The following is a 19,705-nucleotide window of genomic DNA, read 5'->3' as shown; positions in this document are numbered from 1 at the left end:
AAACCCACACAAATTCAAATAGACTGGGGGGAATAAGTATCATTGAATAATTTAAGTTTTTATGTCTAGCCTACTTTGTCAAATGTATTTTAATTATTTAAATTAATTCTATTTAAGTAGAAATGTAGTTTTTGTGTTACGAGAATAGTCTGAATCCCTTTTTAATCAGTGCATATTTTAAATGGGTGCTACTTAGGATTTGGAGCCTAATTTTAATATTGTAATTATTTATAGAAATTTATGATGATAATAATTTTGCTTTTGTAACACATTATTGGTTATAATTTATATGATGCAAAATACTTGATAGAAAATCCAGACACCAATTATTATTCCCATAAGAAAATATGAGCTGTTTCCTAATTATCTACTTTAGGATATGATTTGTGATTTGTTAGGCTCTACAGGAATAAAAAAGTACCATCTATAGATATAACTATTTGTCCTTTATTCTGGCTTCTTTGTTTTGTTTTGTTTTGTTTTTAGACAGGGTCTGGCTCTGCCACTCAGGCTGGAATGCAGTGGTACAACCTCCTGAGTAGCTGGGACTACACGTGTGCACCACCACGCCTGGCTAGTTTTTTGTTTGTTTGTTTGTTTGTTGAGCCAGGGTCTCACTCTGTCTCCCAGGCTGGAGTGCAGCCTCCCAAAGTGCTGGGATTACAGGCGTGAGCCACCCTGCACCACCGTGCCCAGCCTAATTTTTGTATTTTTTCTATTTTTTCATCATGTTGCCCACGCTGGCCTCAAACTCCTGACCTCAACTGATCCACCCGCCTCAGCCTCCCAAAATGCTGGGATTACAGATGTGAGCCACTGCGCCTGGCCTAAAATCTGGCTTCTTAAAGGGACAAGAAATTTTTTCATTTGATCATATAAAATTTTACAGTACTTGGCAAAGCCAGTCATGTTTTAAACTTTAAATGGTTTGGATGGGGGCTTCCTATCTCCCAGATTCAGGGTAGCACTGAGAGAGCTCAGAGGGCCTCCTAGAATGTAACTGCCGTCATTCACGGCTGCTTAGTGGGCACCTTTGTGTAGGAGCCTTTTCAGAAAGCTGGGTGCTCAAGAAGACTTGCTGGTTAAAGAGCAGGAGTTGAGCCTATTGCTCTCAGGGTCCCTGACCTGCCCTTCATGACTGCAATGGGCATCTTCTGCCCTTAGCCCTGCTCAGGTATCCAGAGGGCCCCTCAGGAGAAAGGAAACCCTAAAGATTCCATTCATCTGTCGGGGCTTCTGCAGGTCCAGAGAGTGTGGGGAGCCTTGGGGCTCTGCTGGAGAATCTCTTGCAAAGAGTCTCTGCAAGGGCCAGAGCAGCCTCTTTGGCCCAGGGAAGGCCCAGCCTACTGCACAGGAAGAGCGATGCATCTTCAACACAGGTTTGGCCAAAGACATTAGTCACTGGGCGGGAGCTGAGACTGATAAGCCCTGCCAGGTCCCCTGTGGAGACAGCCCTATGGAGCTAACTGGCCATTGTCTGAGAGCCTTAAGAATATGCTTCCTCACCTGGTCAGATAATGCTTTCTGCCCCCAGAGTCTCCTGGAGTGGGCATCTTAGATGGCCCACAGGCACTCACAAGGCTCTGGGGCCTCTTACAGAGTACAATGGGACCCCTGCCCCTGACCTTTGGGGCACCCACAGTGTGGTCCCAGCAGTCATCCCCTCCCCCACCTGACCCCCCTGCTCCGGCCAGGCCTTTCCCTGCCCCCCTAAAGCCATTTCCTCCTGAGGTTGCCCTGGCCTGGTTTGCATGGGCATTCCCTCTCCTCCGCCCCTCACTGCCTCTGAGCCCTTGGCCTGCAGAGATCTCTGAATCCAGGCCAGCTGCCTGCCTCCCTCATTGGGCAGAGGATCTGCTGCCATGAGCCCTCTCTCCCTGTTCTTCCCTACGTCTTCTCTGGCCCAGGAGCCCCTCGAGGGCCTGCCTGTGCCGTAGCCACCCACAGCCTTGGATGGAGGATGGCTTTTTTTTCTTCTTTTCAGACAGAGTCTCCCTCTGTCCCCCAGGCTGGAGTGCAGTGGGGCGATCTTGGCTCACTGCAACCTCTGCCTCCCAGGTTCAAGCGATTCTCTCACCTTGGCCTCCGGAGTAGCTGGGATTACAGGCACCCACCACTACACTCAGCTAATTTTTTTGTATTTTTAGTAGAGACAGGGTTTCACCATGTTGCCCAGGCTGATCTTGAACTCCTGGCCTCCAGTGATCCACATGCCTCGGCCTCCCAAAGTGCTGGGATTACAGGCATGAACACCTGGCCCGAGGACAGCCTTAATATATGTGTGACGACCATAGTCATGAATGGCATTGGGGAAGAAGTGAGTGACTTGCATACCACTCTCGGTCTGTTAAGTCAGGCTTCTAAGAAGCTCGTCCCTCCTTCCCCTTCTGGGCCATTAGAATCCCCACATCCAAGGAAGGCTATGAGTCCAAGTATTCAACAAAGCTTAACATTGAACTTGTGAATGCTTGTTGCCAGCAGGTTGGGGTTGGAGAGCTGATGAGAGGGAATTGGTGTACAATTCCATGACAGTAGAACCACCTCCACCATCTCACTTCATCTAGACTCTAAGTTCAGCTTTTCTCTGCTATCTTCACTTTTAAACATTGCTATCCCAAGGCTCTCACTGAAGTCTCCTGTGACACAGACAGACTGTGCCACACTCATTCTGTAGATGAGTAAACTGAGGTTCACATAGATGCAGTAACTCATGAGAGGCCACATGGCCTAAGCGACAGAGCTGAAATTGGAGTCGGCTTTGCCTGGTTCCCATACGGAGGATTTTCCCTATATCTATCCTCACCCTCTAGGTTCCTCACCTCTCCTCCCCTTACTGGTCACCTCCTTTTCTCTACCCAGTGACACTCTGAACATCGTGGCATCAGATCACCGGCCTTTCACCACAAAGCAGAAAGCTATGGGCAAGGAAGACTTCACCAAGATCCCACATGGAGTGAGTGGCGTGCAGGACCGCATGAGCGTCATCTGGGAGAGAGGAGTGGTATGTTTCCTAGAGCCCCGCCCCGTTTCATCCCCGTTCTAATCCCAGTAAGAGTTTTCACTCCTCAGATCCTGTCAAAGAACATTCTTAGAAGGGCTGGTTCAATCCCAGCTCTTTGTTTCACTCAAAAACAAAACACAAAAGGTATTTCCCCCGATTAGAAAGGTAGTAAGACCTATTATGGACATTTGGAAAATACAGAAAAGTATAAGAAAAAAAAATCCTCTTAATTCCATGCCTAGAAATTAAACTGCTATTAACATTTTAGTATATTTCTTTCATTTAGTTCTGTGCATGTACTGTACTTTTTTTTTTTTTTTTTTTCCTTTTTTGCTATGTTGCCCAGGCAGGTCTTGAATTCATGGGCTCAAGCTATCCTTCCACCTCTGCCTCCCTAAGTGCTGTGATTATAGATGTGAGCCACCACACTCAGCTGTACATTATTTTAATAACTGGCTTCATATTTTTTTCTTTTACCAACTGCTATACTAACCAGGATTTTTTTTCTTCTTATAACACTATATCCTGAGTGCCTCCCTATATCAGTAAAAATTCTTTAAAAACATCTTTTTTCATGGCTGAATGATATTTTCTCCAATGAAAGCACCATACTTTATTTAATCCTTCCCTGATGTTTGGGACTTTCGGCTGTTTCTAATTTTTGCACTTACAAATAATGCTGTGGAGAACCTCTTTGTTCATGAGTGTGTGTCAGCATTTCTGATTATTATTATTATTTTAAGACAAAATTTCTCGCTCTGTCACCCGGGCTAGAGTGCAATGGCGCTATCTCGGATCACTGCAACCTCTGCCTCCCGGGTTCAAGCGGTTCTCCTGCCTCAGCCTCCCGAGTAGCTGGGACTACAGGTGTGCGCCATGATGCCCAGCTAATTTTTGTATTTTTTGTAGAGACGGGTTTTCACCACGTTGGTTGGTCAGGATGGTCTTGATCTCTTGACCTCGTGATCTGCCCATCTCGGCCTCCCAAAATGCTGGGATTACAGGTGTCAGCCACTGCGCCTGGCCTCTGATTATTATTTCTGATTATTTCCTTAAGACAGCATCCTAGAAGTGGATTTTTAGGCCAAGGGATGTGAACATTTTTAAGGCTCTTGATTTGATATATTTTGTCTAATTGCTTTCAAAAAAGATAAGAACCAGGACTTCATTTGAATACCACCTGTTCTGCACATGAAGAATAAGTATTTTTGGTCTTGATCTATTCAGATTAGATTCAAAATAGTATGAGCCCCAAAGAGATTTGAAGTTCTCAAGACTAAGCTCATGGAAGGCCAAGGAGATGGCTCAGGAAATCCCCTTGAAGAGAGTCCATAGTACTCTCATGGGTGGGGCAATAACATGTTTTTCTAGAGCTTATATAACCCTTTGAAAATATCACCCTTAGTAGATGAAGGGAGGTTCCTGACTCATCCGTGTGGGCACACGAGCAGAGCTGGTTTTACAAACAGGAGGCAGATTTGTCCCTGTGCAGCAAGCCTGAATGGAACCACGGCCACTCACCATAGTTACTGGGTGAAGGGAGAAAGGAATAAGTGAGCAACTGGTACCCAGCCAAGCAGGCTGGCTCATCTGAGATGGTGCTCACGGCCTTGTCCCTTTGTGACCACTGTCCTGATCACCTAAGCCCTAAGTCCATGGGCCAGCATCAAAGGTGACCAAGGGCTTGAGACCCACCCCCAGAGCCTGGTTGACTTGACACTTTCTGCAACATTTCAGGTTGGAGGAAAGATGGATGAGAACCGTTTTGTGGCCGTTACCAGTTCCAATGCAGCTAAGCTTCTGAACCTGTATCCCCGCAAGGGCCGCATCATCCCTGGAGCTGACGCTGATGTGGTGGTGTGGGACCCAGAAGCCACAAAGTAAAGTTTGTTGCTCATCCCCAGGGCTAGAGGGGCTTGGGATTTTGAAGAGGACTTGCATTACAGATCTCCAAAAGCATATAATTTTGCACTATTTCTAGCACAATATATGGCCCTGGCTTACAGTTGGCCGTCTTCTCCCTCCATCTTCACACAGTCTTTCTTCTGTGTCACACATGTCTGGTGTGTCTGTCTCCTCTTCTTATAAGGACACCGGTCAGTTGGATTAGGGCCCACCTATATGACCTCACTTTATCTTAATGATTACATTAAAGGCCCTAAATAGCGCCATGTTCTGAGGTTCTGGGTGTTAGGACTTCAGCAGAAGAATTTTGAAGGGAGCCAATTCAACCCATAACAACCAGCCTTTGGGGCTCACCCCTCCCATGGAGCTGTGACATTTTGACCTGTCCTCAGCGCTTTCTTTCCCGCCATTGCCTCCCCACCAGGACCATCTCAGCCAGCACGCAGGTCCAGGGAGGAGACTTCAACCTGTATGAGAACATGCGCTGCCACGGCGTCCCACTGGTCACCATCAGCCGGGGGCGTGTCGTGTATGAGAACGGCGTCTTCATGTGCGCCGAGGGCACCGGCAAATTCTGTCCCCTGAGATCCTTCCCAGACACTGTCTACAAGAAGCTGGTCCAGAGAGAGAAGGTGAGGTGGGAGGAGGAAGATGCAGGGGTGTTGGCGCCCCCTGCCGGGGAACATCCTCCATGACTGTTTTAAATCTCAAAGAGATGTTCACTCCAGTTTTCGACCCAATTCCATTGCCCTCTCTCCAGCGTTGAGAGGGGAGTGTGCAGCAGGGCCAGGGAACGCTAGAGTCAGAAAATGCTGATTTCTGCTCCCCGTCTTTGATTACCAAGTGGCATTTTAAGTGGTCAGGCAGCAGGGGTCCTGAGTTGCTGAGGGCACAAATGGGAAATGTGAGTGTGTGCGACCGCTGAGCTTCTCTGGATACGCAGGCTTGGGGTGGAGGAGGTGCTGGGGGCTGGAGATGCTGCTTTGGCTCGGCTCCCTCCCACTCTTGATGAAGCAAGCGGGGGTACAGCTGGCATTTGCAAAGCATTGTCTGAAGCGCAGGAGGAGCAGGCACCTGAACACGGGAGGCCCACACTGCTGGCACACACAGCACACGAGAGGGCTCAGAGCTTTCAGAGAAACCAAGGACCCTTCTCTCCCAGAGGCCAATGAGTGAAGAAATCCACTGTCAGGTCTGCCGTGGAGGCGCAGGCTTGGGCTGCCTGAATGAAGAAAGCGTGACTTTTGTGATCGCAGGGCTAAATCCAAAAGCAAACTCAGGGTCTCTCACTCATCACACTCAGCTAATGTTTATTTTTTTGTACAGACAGACAGGGTTTAACCGTGTTGCTCAGGTTGCTTTCAAATTCCTGGGCTCAAGTGATCCACCTGCCTCAGCCTCCTAAAGTGCTGGGATTACAGGCGTGAGCCTCTGTGTCGGGCCCAATAACACTTTTTAATACGATGTAGGACCATAAATGACCTCTGCAGTAATAACTGCTCGTACTTCTGTGTTGCCTCTCATGTGCCAGAGCAGTTGGAACAGCTTTACACGTATTAATTCATCTGCTGTCCTGCAACTCTCTGATGTAGGTACTAGTATTGTGAGCACAGAAAAGTAACTTGCACAAAGCCACACAGTTTACAAGTGACAGAGTTGGGACTGGAACCTAGGCAGTCTGGTTGTAGACTATAGACTCCTAACTCTACTGCCTTTGTGAGTACAGAATTAGCTAGTATTGCTACTGGGGGCCTCTCGTCTCCAGATGGGGCTGTGTTTAGCCTCTGTTCCCTCAGAGTTGTCAGACCAGTAAAGGGTGTGGCTTCATGGGAGCCTAAGGTGGGGAATAACGTTGTGCTGTGTGGGAGGGCGCTCTCTAAAGTTGACTTCTGGTTGGGCATGGTGGCTCACGCCTGTAATCCCAGCACTTTGGGAGGCCAAGGCAGGTGGATCACGAGGTCAGGAGTTCAAGACCAGCTGGCCAAGATGATGAAACTCCGTCTCTACTAAAAATACAAAAATTAGTCAGGCATGGTGGCAGGCGCCTGTAATCCTAGCTACTTGGGAGGCTGAGGCAAGAGAATCACTTTAGGGGGGTGGAGGTTGCAGTGAGCCAAGATCGCACCACTGCACTCCAGCATGGGCGACAGAGTGAGACTCTGTCTCAAAAAAAGGAAAAGAAAAGAAAAGAAATTTGGTTAAAGTTGACTTCCTCAGATGTCTACCTTCTACCTCGGTGAGGCTTCCACCAGTGTTGAGGGGGAGCCAGTATCTCTCCCGTACACATGCATGCACACACGTGCACTCACATACATGCATGCATGCACACACATGTGCACTCACATACATGCATGCATGCACACATGTACACATATGCACATGCTCTTTAGGAGGTACGAGAAAACTCCAGCCCCTGGACTCAAGGTTTAAGAAGCCTTGGTCACTTGCAGTGATTTGGGTCTTGGGCAGAGTGGCAGTGTCTGATGTCCCACCGGCCCCCAGGGAGGCCATGGTTGTATCACTCAGCTCTGACGGTGTTGTCCTGTTCTTCTGCTCTTCTTCCATCCTTCCCTAGACTTTAAAAGTTAGAGGAGTGGACCGCACTCCCTATCTGGGGGATGTCGCTGTTGTCGTGCACCCTGGGAAAAAAGAGATGGGAACCCCACTCGCAGACACTCCTACCCGGCCCGTCACCCGGCATGGAGGCATGAGGGACCTTCATGAATCCAGCTTCAGCCTCTCTGGTAAGAGTCAGAGGGCCACGGGAGGAGGACGGGGGTCCAGGAGAAGTGGCCCACCCAGGCAGTGGGACTTACGCCTGCTTTTCTTTTGTGTCCTCTCCTCCCTCCCATTGCCTATTTCCAGGGATGAGTGCTGGTTTGGATATTAGACTCACACAGACATTAGTGGAGACAGGAGGGCTGTCCTGGTGCCTGGGCACAGACGCTCTAATAGGCCATGGCCCACCTGGGGCTCTCCTCGGGGTTTCTAAGTTCAGATATTTTTGTCCCTTGAAACATCTTGAGGGCTGTGCACACAGTGGGTGCTCCAGAGATGCCCTGAGCTCAGAAGAGTCAGCCCTGTCTATGGTTCACAGGACTGCACCCACCAGCCCTTCGCCCGCCCCAGTCCACTCCTCACCAGCCTCTCTGCTGCTTCTGCTACCCCCCTCCTCCTCTGACCTTCCCACACCTGTCTCCGCCTTTGCCCCATCTTCACCTTCTTTTTTACCAGGAATTGTATTGTATATATTTTATTAACTTTAAGTAAACTATTTTCTCTCAACTTCTGATGCCCAGTTTTTTCTCTTATCTTTCTGTCCTTTGGATCCTGGCCCCAGTCCTTCTGCGGAATCTCTGGGTTCCTTGGGGGGTCCGATCCCAGTTCTTAAAGCCACAATCTGCAGTTTCCTCCCCCCACCCCCCATCACCATGTGAGCCACGGGCTCATAAATGATGACCCTCAGTGGAGAACAAGCAGAGGCTGTAAGATGCCTCGGGCCTCCAGGCGGCTTAGCTGGGAACTGTCACCACCACTTGCAGGGGGCTAGGACCCTGGGTCTCCCTGAGCACAGCTGAGCTGTCTTCAGGCTGCCTTCAGGATAAGCCCAGAGAGAGACCAAGCACCCACTCAGTAAGGGCTGTGCTGGGATGGGCACAGCGAGAGGTGCAAGACCCTGGTCCTTCCACCCACAGCCTGGAGTTTACTGGGGGAGACAAGCCCCATACACAAACCATCCTGCTGTGAGAGCAGAGGGCTAAACCAGAGGGATGCCAACGGGGCAGCGCCTGCCTGCCCAGGCTCCTGGTCCCCTGCTTTGGGCCAGGCGCAGCTTGTGGCAGAAGAGATGATGTCCCTGTTGGAGGTGCTGGTAGCCCATGGGGAGGGGTCCTCTCTCAGGACCAGTCTCATTGCTGAGATGATGGCTCCACTACTCTGAGGGCCACTGCCACTCCCGCCAGTGACAGGCCATGAGTGGAGTCAGAAAGGGACCCTGGCATGGAAGACTTGTTCATGCACACTCAGGTCTTGCCAGTCCCGGAGGCGTGGACTCCCACCACTGCCAGGGCAGGGTCCTTCCTCCTGCAGCCAGACCCACGAGAGGCACCAAGAATCCAGAGCTGCAGGGCGCCTGCTGACCAGCAGCCTCCTCCTCTCCTGCCTTAGAGCCAAGACTGGGCAGAACCCCCACTCAGACAGCAAACATCAGGCGGCCTGTCTCCTCCTCTCCACCCCAAATCTTGTCTGTTCTAAGCAGGCCAGGCTGAAGAATGTCCCACTGGGCTCTCCAGGGCACTAGACCCTCCTTTTCCTTCCCTTTGTGTTTTGTTTGTTTTTGTTTTTTTTTCAATCTTTCTCCTGTATAGACCCTCCCTTTGTAACTAAGTCATGGGATTTCAAGATGCGGGGCCTTTGGGCTGTGGTTCTTTCATTTTCCAAAACAATGGCATACCCTCATTTTTCTCCCTCGCTTACTCACTGAGGCATATGTACAAAGGCCCACGTGCCAACAGGCTGGCCGATGACCTGCATGCACGAGAGACTGTATGCCCAGGCGTGGGGCAGTGAAGTTGGCACAGTGGGCAGTTAATAATGTAGGCTCTGAATCAGGAAAACCTGGGTCCAAGTTCAGGCTCTGCCACTTACACACTGCAACACGGGGCAAGTCACTTAACTTCCCTGAGCCTCGGTCTCCTCGTCTGTAAAATGGGATGGAGTGGCTGTGAGGATTCACTCAGGCCGTGCACACAGTGAGCCTCCAGGAGAGGGTGGCTGTGGTTTGTTAGCAGGCACGAGAGCCCAGCTCACTCTCTGTGCTTCCTTCCCTGCAGGCTCTCAGATCGATGACCATGTTCCAAAGCGAGCTTCAGCTCGGATCCTCGCTCCTCCTGGAGGCAGGTCGAGTGGCATTTGGTAAAGGCATTGCCCAGCCCCCCCAGTGAGGACGCACCGCCGCCACCAGCCTGCAACTCTCCAGCCACAGCTGCAGGGGCAGGAGAGGCTGGGCTGGGCAGCACACCACCCAAGGGGGGCCCCAGGACCCATGGAGCCCTCCCTGTGTCTGCAAAGTGATTCACTGTGCTTCGAGCCAACTCTAACAGGCACTTTGAGATGTGTTCCTCCTGCTGTAGTCCTTTCTGCCTTGGCCTCGGTGGGCTTTTCTGGGGCCCAGGAAGCCCACACTATGCACAGAGCCCAATGCATAGAGCCCTGGCCAGCCCTTCCTCTCACTCCTGCCTCCGCTGGCTTTGGGAAAGCCCAGACTTTAGTGCCCTGCCCCCTGGCTGACTGGCCAGTTGTTCAGAGCACTTTAGCAGACGTGTTTTCAAAGTAAAGGCCTCCTCCCCCACCCCTTAGGCCCTGTGGTGACATTTCCCAAGTCAGACAGATGTCAGCTTCCCAGCCACGCCCAGGACGTCCCATCTCCCCCAACCCACCTCTGGCCCTGTGTAGGGGCAGGGATGGGGGTGGCTGGGACTCCCGGTGCCCCTCGCCAGCTTCTCCTGCGCCTCGCCCACACCCTCCGGGGGTCACAGGCCCAGAAGGGTAGCTGGGCAGGGATCGAGGCTGGTGCCAGGCACGTGTAAATGGTTTTGTTTTGCACGTTTGGTTTGCGCAGTAGTTTGGTTTGACTTGTTTGTGCATCCTGTGAAAAATAACGGTGCTTGTGTCACTAGCATAGAATAGCAACGGGAATAGATGTGGTCCTTAGGAGACGCTGCACTCGACACCAACCAGACAGCACAGGGCAGGGGCGGTGGAGGGGGCTGGGCTCACAGGCCTCTCTTCTCCCCGCCTGGGGTCTTCCGGGCTGCCGGAGGCCCAGGCCCTTTCCCCTTCTCCTCCCCTCCTTGTCTAGTTTCCCACATTCCAAAAGGGGCCTGGGATGGTAGCCCCGGAGATCCAGCCCTTCAGGAAGCAGGTGTCCTTTCCCCTCTCTGCCCCTGATCACTCCCAGCACTCCCCCTGCCTTCCCCTGTCTCCGCCTGCCACCACACACACACACACACACACACACACACACACACACACACACGGCTTCCTATAACTTCTTGCTGCTGGACAGACTCAGCGCTCCTCCTGTGTGACTGGCAAAAGGCCTCATGCCTGCTGAGAGAGGAGGAGTGGGAGAGGGGCTCGCCAGACACCAGAGAGGGAGACCCCAGGCGCACAGGACCTGGCTGTCAAACCCGCATTGCTGCTCAGGTGCCGTGATCTCCCGTGGTCGGCACTAGCCCTCGCCGGCTCATGGCCTCATCTTCTCCCCTGTCCATCCAGGTGGGCCCTCCCTGCTTCTAAAGCCCCACAGAAGTTCCCATGGAAACACTAGAGGCCAGATGTCTCCTTCCACCTCCAGTGATCTGGGAAGTGACCCAGCCGCCTGCCCTTGTTAAGCCTTGTCTGCCCCGTGGGAAGTGACTTCATGTTGCACATGTGATTTCAGCCCCCAAGGCTTGCGCGAGGCTTCTGGACCCTCAGTTAAAGGTCAGTCCCTGGCCGGGTGCGGTGGCTCATGCCTGTAATCCCAGCACTTTGGGAGGCCGAGGCGGGTGGATCACGAGGTCAGGGGATCGAGACCATCCTGGCTAACACGGTGAAACCCCGTCTCTACTAAAAATACAAAAATTTGCCGGGCGTGATGGCGGGCACCTGTAGTCCCAGCTACTGAGGAGGCTGAGGCAGGAGAATAGCGTGAACCCGGTAGGCGGAGCTTGCAGTGAGCCAAGATCACGCCACTGCACTCCAGCCTGGGTGACAGAGTGAGACTTCATCTCAAAAAACAAACAAAAAAGTCAGCCCCTGCACATCTCTGTAGTGCTTTTCATGTATTCAAACCACTTCCATATATGACCTCTCACTTGGTCCTCATGACAATGGAGCACTTATTATTCTTCCCATTTTACAGATGAGGAAACTAAGGCCCAGAAAGTTCAGGTCCTCTGACCCCAGAAGTGTCTGTGATGACCCTCCCAACCTTGGCTATCTACCCCAGCTGTGGAGAGGAGGTCTGGGGTGACATCTATTGTAGATCCCACCTGAGAGTTTAACCAATGAGAAGACTTACTTTCCTGGTAGGCAGCCTGCTTTGTTTTGCACAGGTAGATAGATTTTTTTTCTCATCTTTCTTATAAACAACCTCATGCACATTCTGTGTTTGAGCCAAGACTAGTCACCACGGTTGGGGGCTAACCGTGCAGTGTGAGCTGCGTCCACACCTTCACTTCTCCCTTCACTCCCCCTTTCCTCACTCAGGGGCTGAGAGGACAGAGGTGGTCAGCCAGGGAGCAGAGGTAGCGAAGGGGCTCATGGCAAGTGGCAGCCATTGGAACAGGGGTGAGGACCCAGGCCTGGGAAAGCCACCAGGGATGGGGGAAACCGTGACACTGCCTCCTGGTGCAGTGCACACCATCTCTATCCCTGTCAGCCCTCACTGGGTCATGGGCCTTGGGCAGATGCCAAAGAGCCCAGCAGCAGCGGTGGTGGCCAGCTGGGCAGAGCATCCTTGCTTGGGCTAGGAAAGCTTTACCTTCTCTGAGTGCCTCCGCCCGAGAGATGCGTGACCCGTGGCACCAGGGAACCACATCTTGGAGTGGTCCACTGTAGGCCATCCGCTTCATCCACCCCCAGTCCTTACGTAGGCCCTACCCTTGCCCGGGAGCTTCTAGATGGAAATCAGAAAGAGGTTCAAGGAGCCGAATGAGCGGTCAGCCCCCACCATGCACTCCTTGCCCCATGCAGAGCTCCAGCCAGCTTCGTCACCAGCCCCACTGGCTCCTGGTTGGAACGAAAGGGTCTCTGGTTGCACTGAATGCAGCTCTCAAACTGGTCTTGTACTTGCTGAATAAATACTGTTGTTCTTGCCTTAGCTGCTCTCTAGGTTTGTGGGGTTAAGTTGCCAGAAAATTGTGCTACTGTGTGTGCGTGTGCGTGCGTGTGTGTAGTGCTAGGAGTCCACAGTAGGTCTCTGTCAAGCCGATGTCGTGATGAGGGCTTTTCCTATACTGACCCAGAAGCCACAGAACCACAAGGAAACCCAAACCCCCTCCAGCTGCTGAGGCACAGGCACAGCCTGGGGTCGGGATGGAGCCTCCAGCACCCCAGCACCCAGGTGACTTCCCCACTCCCCTGTAAATGTCATGGTGCTAAGACTGTGTCAACCCCAAGACGACACATGGTCCTGTGCTTTGGCCACCGTTTGAGGCAAAAACTAAACAGCCCGACACGTTGTGTTCTGGTGCAGGTTTGTATTAAACTGTAGCTACTTCTCACTTGGACTCTGTTGTGTTTCTTCAAAGAGGAGGGAGTTTGGCAGAGATCTCTTCTACGGTGGCTGGGCAAGGCTTCAGTTGCTAAGAAAAGGCAGCTTTGATCTGTCTCTCCTATTGGGTGGCAGCTCACTGGGAGGCCTATGCAGAGACTGGAATTTTTTTTTTTTTTTTTTTTTTTTAAATTCTGAGAGACAGGAGCCCCGGTGGTGCCAGATTTCCAGGGAGAAGGTTGCCAAATTATCTGAAATAATTAGGAGGAAGAATTAGATGCAAAAGGGAAAAAAACTAGACTCACTCCATCTACCTGTAGTCACCTATTCTCTTGGCTACCATTTTGGAAGCCCATAGCCACCTCTCCACTCGGCAGAACCCTTGGCTGATGGAATGATGGCCTCATAAAAAAAAAAATCACAAGACAAAGAGCTGTCCCAAGGCCAATGTGCCTTTGAAGGACCTTCCAGCTGCTCTCCGGCTGTCTAGAACCCCATTTTTGGGGTTGGCCCTCTGTACTCTCAACCCCATCCATTGCGTTGAGACCCCTCTACCTTCTCTCTAGAGCTCAGTCGGACGTTGGAGGATTATCTGATTAAACTCTTTCACACTAAAGGGTAAAATTGTGGCTTCTAAGGCTGGGTGCTGTGGCTCACGCCTGTAATCCCAGCACTTTGGGAGGCCGAAGTGGGCAGATCACCTAAGGTCAGGAGTTTGAGACCAGCCTGACCAACATGGAGAAACCCCGTCTCTACTAAAAAAAAATACCAAATTAGCCAGGGGTGGTGGTGCATGCCTGTAATCCCAACTACTCAGGAGGCTGAGGCAGGAGAATCACTTGAACCCGGGAGATGGAGTTGCAGTGAGCCAAGATCGTGCCATTGCACTCCAGCCTGGGCAACAAGAGCAAAACTCTGTCTTAAAAAATAAAAATGGTGGCTTCTAGTACTATGGGGTCACTGTACTTATTTCTTATCATTAAAATTCGAAGGTTGAGATGGATTTGCCAGCTTGAGATGGATGCCGAGTCCCTGCGATGTATTGGGTCAAAGTGTCTGTTACCCTGTTTTCCCACAACAGGAGAGCACACCAGAATTGGGTTAACTGCCAAAAATCCATTGGGTTTGGATGAAAAAATAATATGACCACACATTTGGCACATGGCGTCTATCAGGCGGTCTACAGGGAAAAAATAAAAGATACCCAGGAAGACATAGGGTGCCTTTTTATGTATGCAGTTGTAGAAAAATCAAAGACCACAGACTCAGACTTTAAAATAAGCCTTGATCATTTATGAGAATCTGGATTTGGAGAAACCACACCAGTCAGCAGCTAGGCAGCCACCAGCCTCTATTTTCTAACTCAGAATTACAGACTGACCTCTGTACACCGGTATAGACTAACACTAAGAATTGCTTTGTAGTTGGCCAAGCGCGGTGGCTCACGCCTGTAATCTTAGCACTTTGGGAGGCCAAGGCGGGAGGATTGCCTGAGCTCAGGAGTTCAAGACCAGCCTGGGCAACACAGTGAAACTCAGTCTCTACTAAAATACAAAAAATTAGCCGAGCATGGCGGTGAGATCACACCACTGCACTCCAGCCTGGGCAACAAAGCGAGACTGTCTCAAAAAAAAAAAAAAATTGCTTTGTAGTCAGTGGAAGACACAGTGTCTCATGACACCCAGGTGTGAAGAAGAAACCTCATGATGTGTAGGGGCTGGTAGACCTTAGAGTCCTAAGTTAATAACGTGCTATTTCACAGTGCTGTAACAACATACATTTGAAAGGGCTCTTAGTGCTTTCCCAGTAGAACTGTAAAGGATCTGGCATTTTGCCGACACTAGGTACTGTCTTATGGTGGAAAGTGAGTTCTTTACTTTCCCTTGTGGATTTACAACCATGCATTTAGACCTAGAGGGACCAGATGTCTTGGTTTGCTCAGGGCAATCCTGGTTTAAGTCTGTTGCCCCAGAATAATTATTAACAGTGTCCACTTTCACTGTCAAACATGTCCTGGTCTGTATAATAAATTACATGGTCACTTTCTGTATACCTATACATTCATTGGGCTATTACTGTGCCTGTCCAGGAGTTAAAAATTTTTCCATTGCTGAAAGACAAGACATGGCATCGTAAGAGATGCGGAAGATGGGTCCTTCCGCAGTGGGTGGTGACTTAGGGGTTTGCATGACAAGCCCTGCGACTTCACACAGCTCTTGGAGGCTTGATGAGTCTCAGCAGCCGGGGATGCCACAGGTTGGGTAAGGCCTGCGAATGCTTTTCTAAGCTTTTTCAGTTTGCCTCGTAGACCTCATTATTCCATTAAAAGCTGTAAGCCTACCAAATTCTGTCATTTGCTTTTAAGGTGCCTTTGATTCCATTTATGAACTTAAACACCTTACAACATTTTCAACTACATTTAAAATTCTATTTCCCTTTTAAAATACCTTTCCTGAGTACTAAATAATTATTACCAGTCTAATAAATTAAACTTATAAATATACTGAGCTTAACACTTTATTAGTTGTTTTGATGCTAAGAATAAACAATATTTCAACTTAAAATTATAAGTTTTAATTTACACAATTTTTTTTTTTGAGACGGAGTCTTGCTCTGTCTGTCACTCAGGCTAGAGTGCAGTGGCGGGATCTCAGCTCACTGCAACTTCCGCCTCCTGGGTTAAAGTAATTCTCCTGCCTCAACCTCCTGAGTAGCTGGGATTACAGGCACCCACCACCACGCCCAGCTAGTTTTTGTATTTTTAGTCGAGATGAGGTTTCACCATGTTGGCCAGGCTGGTCTTGAACTCCTGACCTCGTGATCTGCTCACCTCAGCCTCCCAAAGTGCTGAGATTACAGGTGTGCGCCACTGCGCCCGGCCAAGTTACACATTTTAATTATGAGATGCTCACTCTAATAGGCCAAATATTTCTCATAGAAATAAAATACCAAATATGCCCGGATTTCCTCTTAATACAAAAATTTTAACACTATGGTCTTTGTTCTTTAAAAACCTTTATTTTCTTAATTCTATACCTCCTGCCAATTCTAAGCTCTCACTGGGCTTTAGCTTTGAGTCTTTTTTATTTTATTTATTTATTTTTTGAGACAGAGTCTTGCTCTGTCACCCAGGCTGGAGTGCAGTGATGCAATTACAGCTCACTGTGGCCTCAACCTCCAGGCTCAGGTGATCCTACCACCTCAGCCTCTAGAGTACCTGGGATCACAGATGTGCACCACTGCACCTGGCTAATTTTTGTATTTTTTGTAGAGACCGGGTTTCCCTATGTTGCCCAGGCTGGTCTTGAACTCCTGGGCTCAGGCTATCCACCAGCCTCCGAAAGTGCTAGGATTACAGGCGTGACCCACCGCGCCTGGCCTCAAGTCTTTTCTTGATGACAAGTCAACTCTTGGAGGGTGCAAGGAAGGTCTGCTTACCAGCTCCACTCCAATCTCAAATTTCCAGTGCACCTGATTTTCACTTTACCACTACCTGGTCATCTACAATAACTGAATGCACAGTTATTAGTGCAATGTGTGTTTATATCAGTTCTAGCCAAGTGAGTTCTGCCTCCTTTAAAAACGTTTGAATAAATTAGATCCTTTGTATTTTAAGGTTTCCTTACATTTAAAGCAACACATTCTATCCTTGTGTAGCTTTCTTTAAATTGGCTATTTTTTAGAAAAGTCTGATTTATAGCAGCACAGATAGTGCAGAGTTTCCATCTACTCCACACCCGGCCTCCCCTATTACTAACATCCTACATTAGCATGGCCTGTTTGTTACAATCAGTGAGCCAATATTGATACATTATCATTAATTAAAGTCCATGCCTATTCAGATTTCCTAAGTTTTCATCTAATGTCCCTTTTCTGATCCAGGATCTCCTCCAGGACACCACATTACATTTAGTTGTCATGTATCCTGAGGCCCTATGGACTGTGACAGTTTCTTAGGCTTCCCTTGTTTTTGATGACCTTGACAAGTTTTGAGAAGTATTGTTCAGAGATTTTATAGAATACTCTCTATTGGAATTTATCTGTTGTTTTTCTAAATGGTTAGGTTGGTGTTAAGAGTTTTTAAAAGGAAGACCATAAAAGCAAGGTGCCATTTTCCTCACGTCACATCAAGGGTTTATACTATGGAAATGACCTATTACTGATGATGTTGACTTTGATCACCTGGCTAAAGTCTGATCTACCTTTTCAAATTTATATGGTTCCCTTTCATGAGCTAAAAGCTTCTCTTTTTACAGTATGTGACTTCTTTAAACAACTAAATATGGTTTGTATTGCTATACTGAGTTTTTCAGGTGTTTGCTAGATGATTCTCACAGTTAGGAATTTTTTGAAATTCAGTATGAGTTGTAAGACTTTTGGCCAGACGTGGTGGCTCACACCTGTAATCCCAGCACTTTGGGAGGCCAAGGTGGGAAGATCACTTGAGGTCAGGAGTTCGAGACCAGCCTGGCTAACATGGTGAAACCCTGTCTCTACTAAAAATACAAAAAAATTATCTGGGTATGGTGGCGCAAACCTGTAATCCCAGCTACCCGGGAGGCTCAGGTGGGAGGATCGCTTGAACTCAGGAGGCAGATCGCTTGAACCCAGGAGGCAGAGGCTGCAATGAGCAGAGACTGTGCCACTACACTCCAGCCTGGGTAAGAGAGCGACACTCCATCTAAAAAAAAAAAAAAGACTATTTGCCTGTGGGGCACAAAGATAGCAGTAATAAGAAATATTCACATAAGTACAAGTTCTTGAGGTTTTATCTGAAATCCTCTTGACTCACGAGTCAAAATTTAGGCTTTAATTTAGGGCTTTACACACACACACACACACACACACACACACACACACACATGCATTTACATGCAGACACACAGAGAGGCTCCTTTTAACTACATAACCAACTTTGTGAAGCCTTTGAATAACAAGTGTCCATTACCTTAAAGCTATTTAAGTCCAAACTTCCAAAATCCAATCTGAAATTCTAGAAAAAAAAAAAAAAAACAGAGACTAACAAGGTAAAATTAATAAGCCATTGTTAAGAAAGTATAATTTATTATTTTAGTGGTACCCAGAAAGCTGTTGAAGCTTCTCTATTGATTTATATAACTTCAGATTATGTGAGTTTTATTGAACAAATTGATAAAGCACACATTTTTCCAACTGTGATGCATTTCAGTAGCAATATCCTATACTGCTATCAAAATCCCACATTTTACATCATATTTACAAAAAGCTTTAGCTATTAGCTTTAGTGCAGAAACTCATTTTTTTTTCCTTTTGGAATATGTCTAGCCATGAAACTCAAATTCTCATTGAAATCATTTATGCAATATCCAAATTCCTGATTTCACATTCTGCATTAATTTATCACCTCGAGGGGGAAAAAAGATTGCTTCACACTGAAAACAGTTACTTACAATTATGCATATTTAAATTTCATCATCTGCTCAGTGCCTCTTGCTTTATTGGAATTTTTTTTCTTTTGGATACAGGGTCTGTCACTGTTACCCAGGCTGGAGTGCAGTGGCGCAGTCACCGCTCACTGCAGCCCTGACCTTCTGGGCTCAGTCGATCCTCCCGCCTCAGCTTCCAGAGTAGCTGGGACCACAGGCATGCGCCATCACGCCCAGCTAATTTTTCAATTTTATAGTAGAGACAGGGTCTCCCTATGTTGCCCAAGCTGGTCGAGAACTCCTGTGCTCAAGCGATCCTCCCGCCTTGGCCTCCCAAAGTGTTGGGATTACAGGCGTGAGCCACTGTGCCTCATTTTATTGGAATTCTTGATTTTAAAATATCCTCTGGGCCGGGCACAGTGGCTCATGCCTGTAATCTCAGCACTTTGGGAGGCTGAGGCGGGCGGATCACGAGGTCAGGAGTTCAAGACCAGCCTGGCCAACATAGTGAAACCCCATCTCTACTAAAAATACAAAAATTAGCCAGGTGTGGTGGCACACGCCTGTAGTCCCAGCTACTCAGGAGGCTGAGGCGGGAGAATCGATGGAATCTGGGAGGTGGAGGTTGCAGTGAGCTGAGACCATGCCATTGCACTCCAGCCTAGTGACAGAGTGAGACGCCGTCTCAAAAAAAAAAAAAAAAATCCTCTGAAGTTTTTCAGTCTAAGCTTACCCTGAAGGGAGTTATTGTCTTTTGATTAGTCCCCAATGACGCCAAGTTTCAAGACACTGCAGGGGTTAATTTCAGTAAAATAGACTTCCCCTGAGGATAGTCTTTGATCCCTTTACTGCTGAGGAATCAGAGCTGCTGGAGAACAACTTCTCTTGGGGAGGATGGTGGGTATTTTGAGTCCTGAAGGGAAGGAAACTTCAGTGGCAGTGCTTTGACGGCCCCTTCCCATCTTGCACTCATCTGACAGAAGGGTTCCTGGCATGCACAGAAGAGGAAATCTGGAGGCTCCGTCACGGGTATTTTAGGACTAGCCACCACATGTGGGAGTTGCTGAGGCTTCTTCAAACTTCAATTTTCCAGCAGCCAGGCTTTCTTTCTTCTTTTTTTTTTTTTTGAGACGG

General features: G+C 48.9%; 1 protein-coding gene across 3 annotated transcripts in view; it reads left to right on the top strand.

The window, feature by feature from the left end:
- DPYSL5 (dihydropyrimidinase like 5) overlaps positions 1-13,176 on the top strand; it is a 138,373-nt gene extending 125,197 nt beyond the window's left edge. For 2 of the 3 annotated variants that reach the window (XM_055254000.2, XM_063623932.1), the window contains exons 9-13: positions 2,860-3,001; positions 4,739-4,881; positions 5,331-5,538; positions 7,482-7,650; positions 9,739-12,574. In XM_055254000.2, coding sequence (XP_055109975.1) covers positions 2,860-3,001; positions 4,739-4,881; positions 5,331-5,538; positions 7,482-7,650; positions 9,739-9,824 — 748 coding nt within the window. In that variant the 3' untranslated portion in view covers positions 9,825-12,574. Of the gene's footprint in view, positions 1-2,859; positions 3,002-4,738; positions 4,882-5,330; positions 5,539-7,481; positions 7,651-9,738 lie in introns of all 3 variants that reach the window. The other variant, XM_055253999.2, reaches the window with a different exon arrangement.
- The last annotated feature ends 6,529 nt before the right edge of the window (positions 13,177-19,705 follow it).

This window comes from Symphalangus syndactylus, chromosome 18, assembly GCF_028878055.3.
Source record: "Symphalangus syndactylus isolate Jambi chromosome 18, NHGRI_mSymSyn1-v2.1_pri, whole genome shotgun sequence".
NCBI classification, from domain to species: Eukaryota; Metazoa; Chordata; class Mammalia; order Primates; family Hylobatidae; genus Symphalangus; species Symphalangus syndactylus.
The sequence above is the reverse complement of the archived record's forward strand: the minus strand, read 5'-3'. Positions and strand labels throughout refer to the sequence as shown.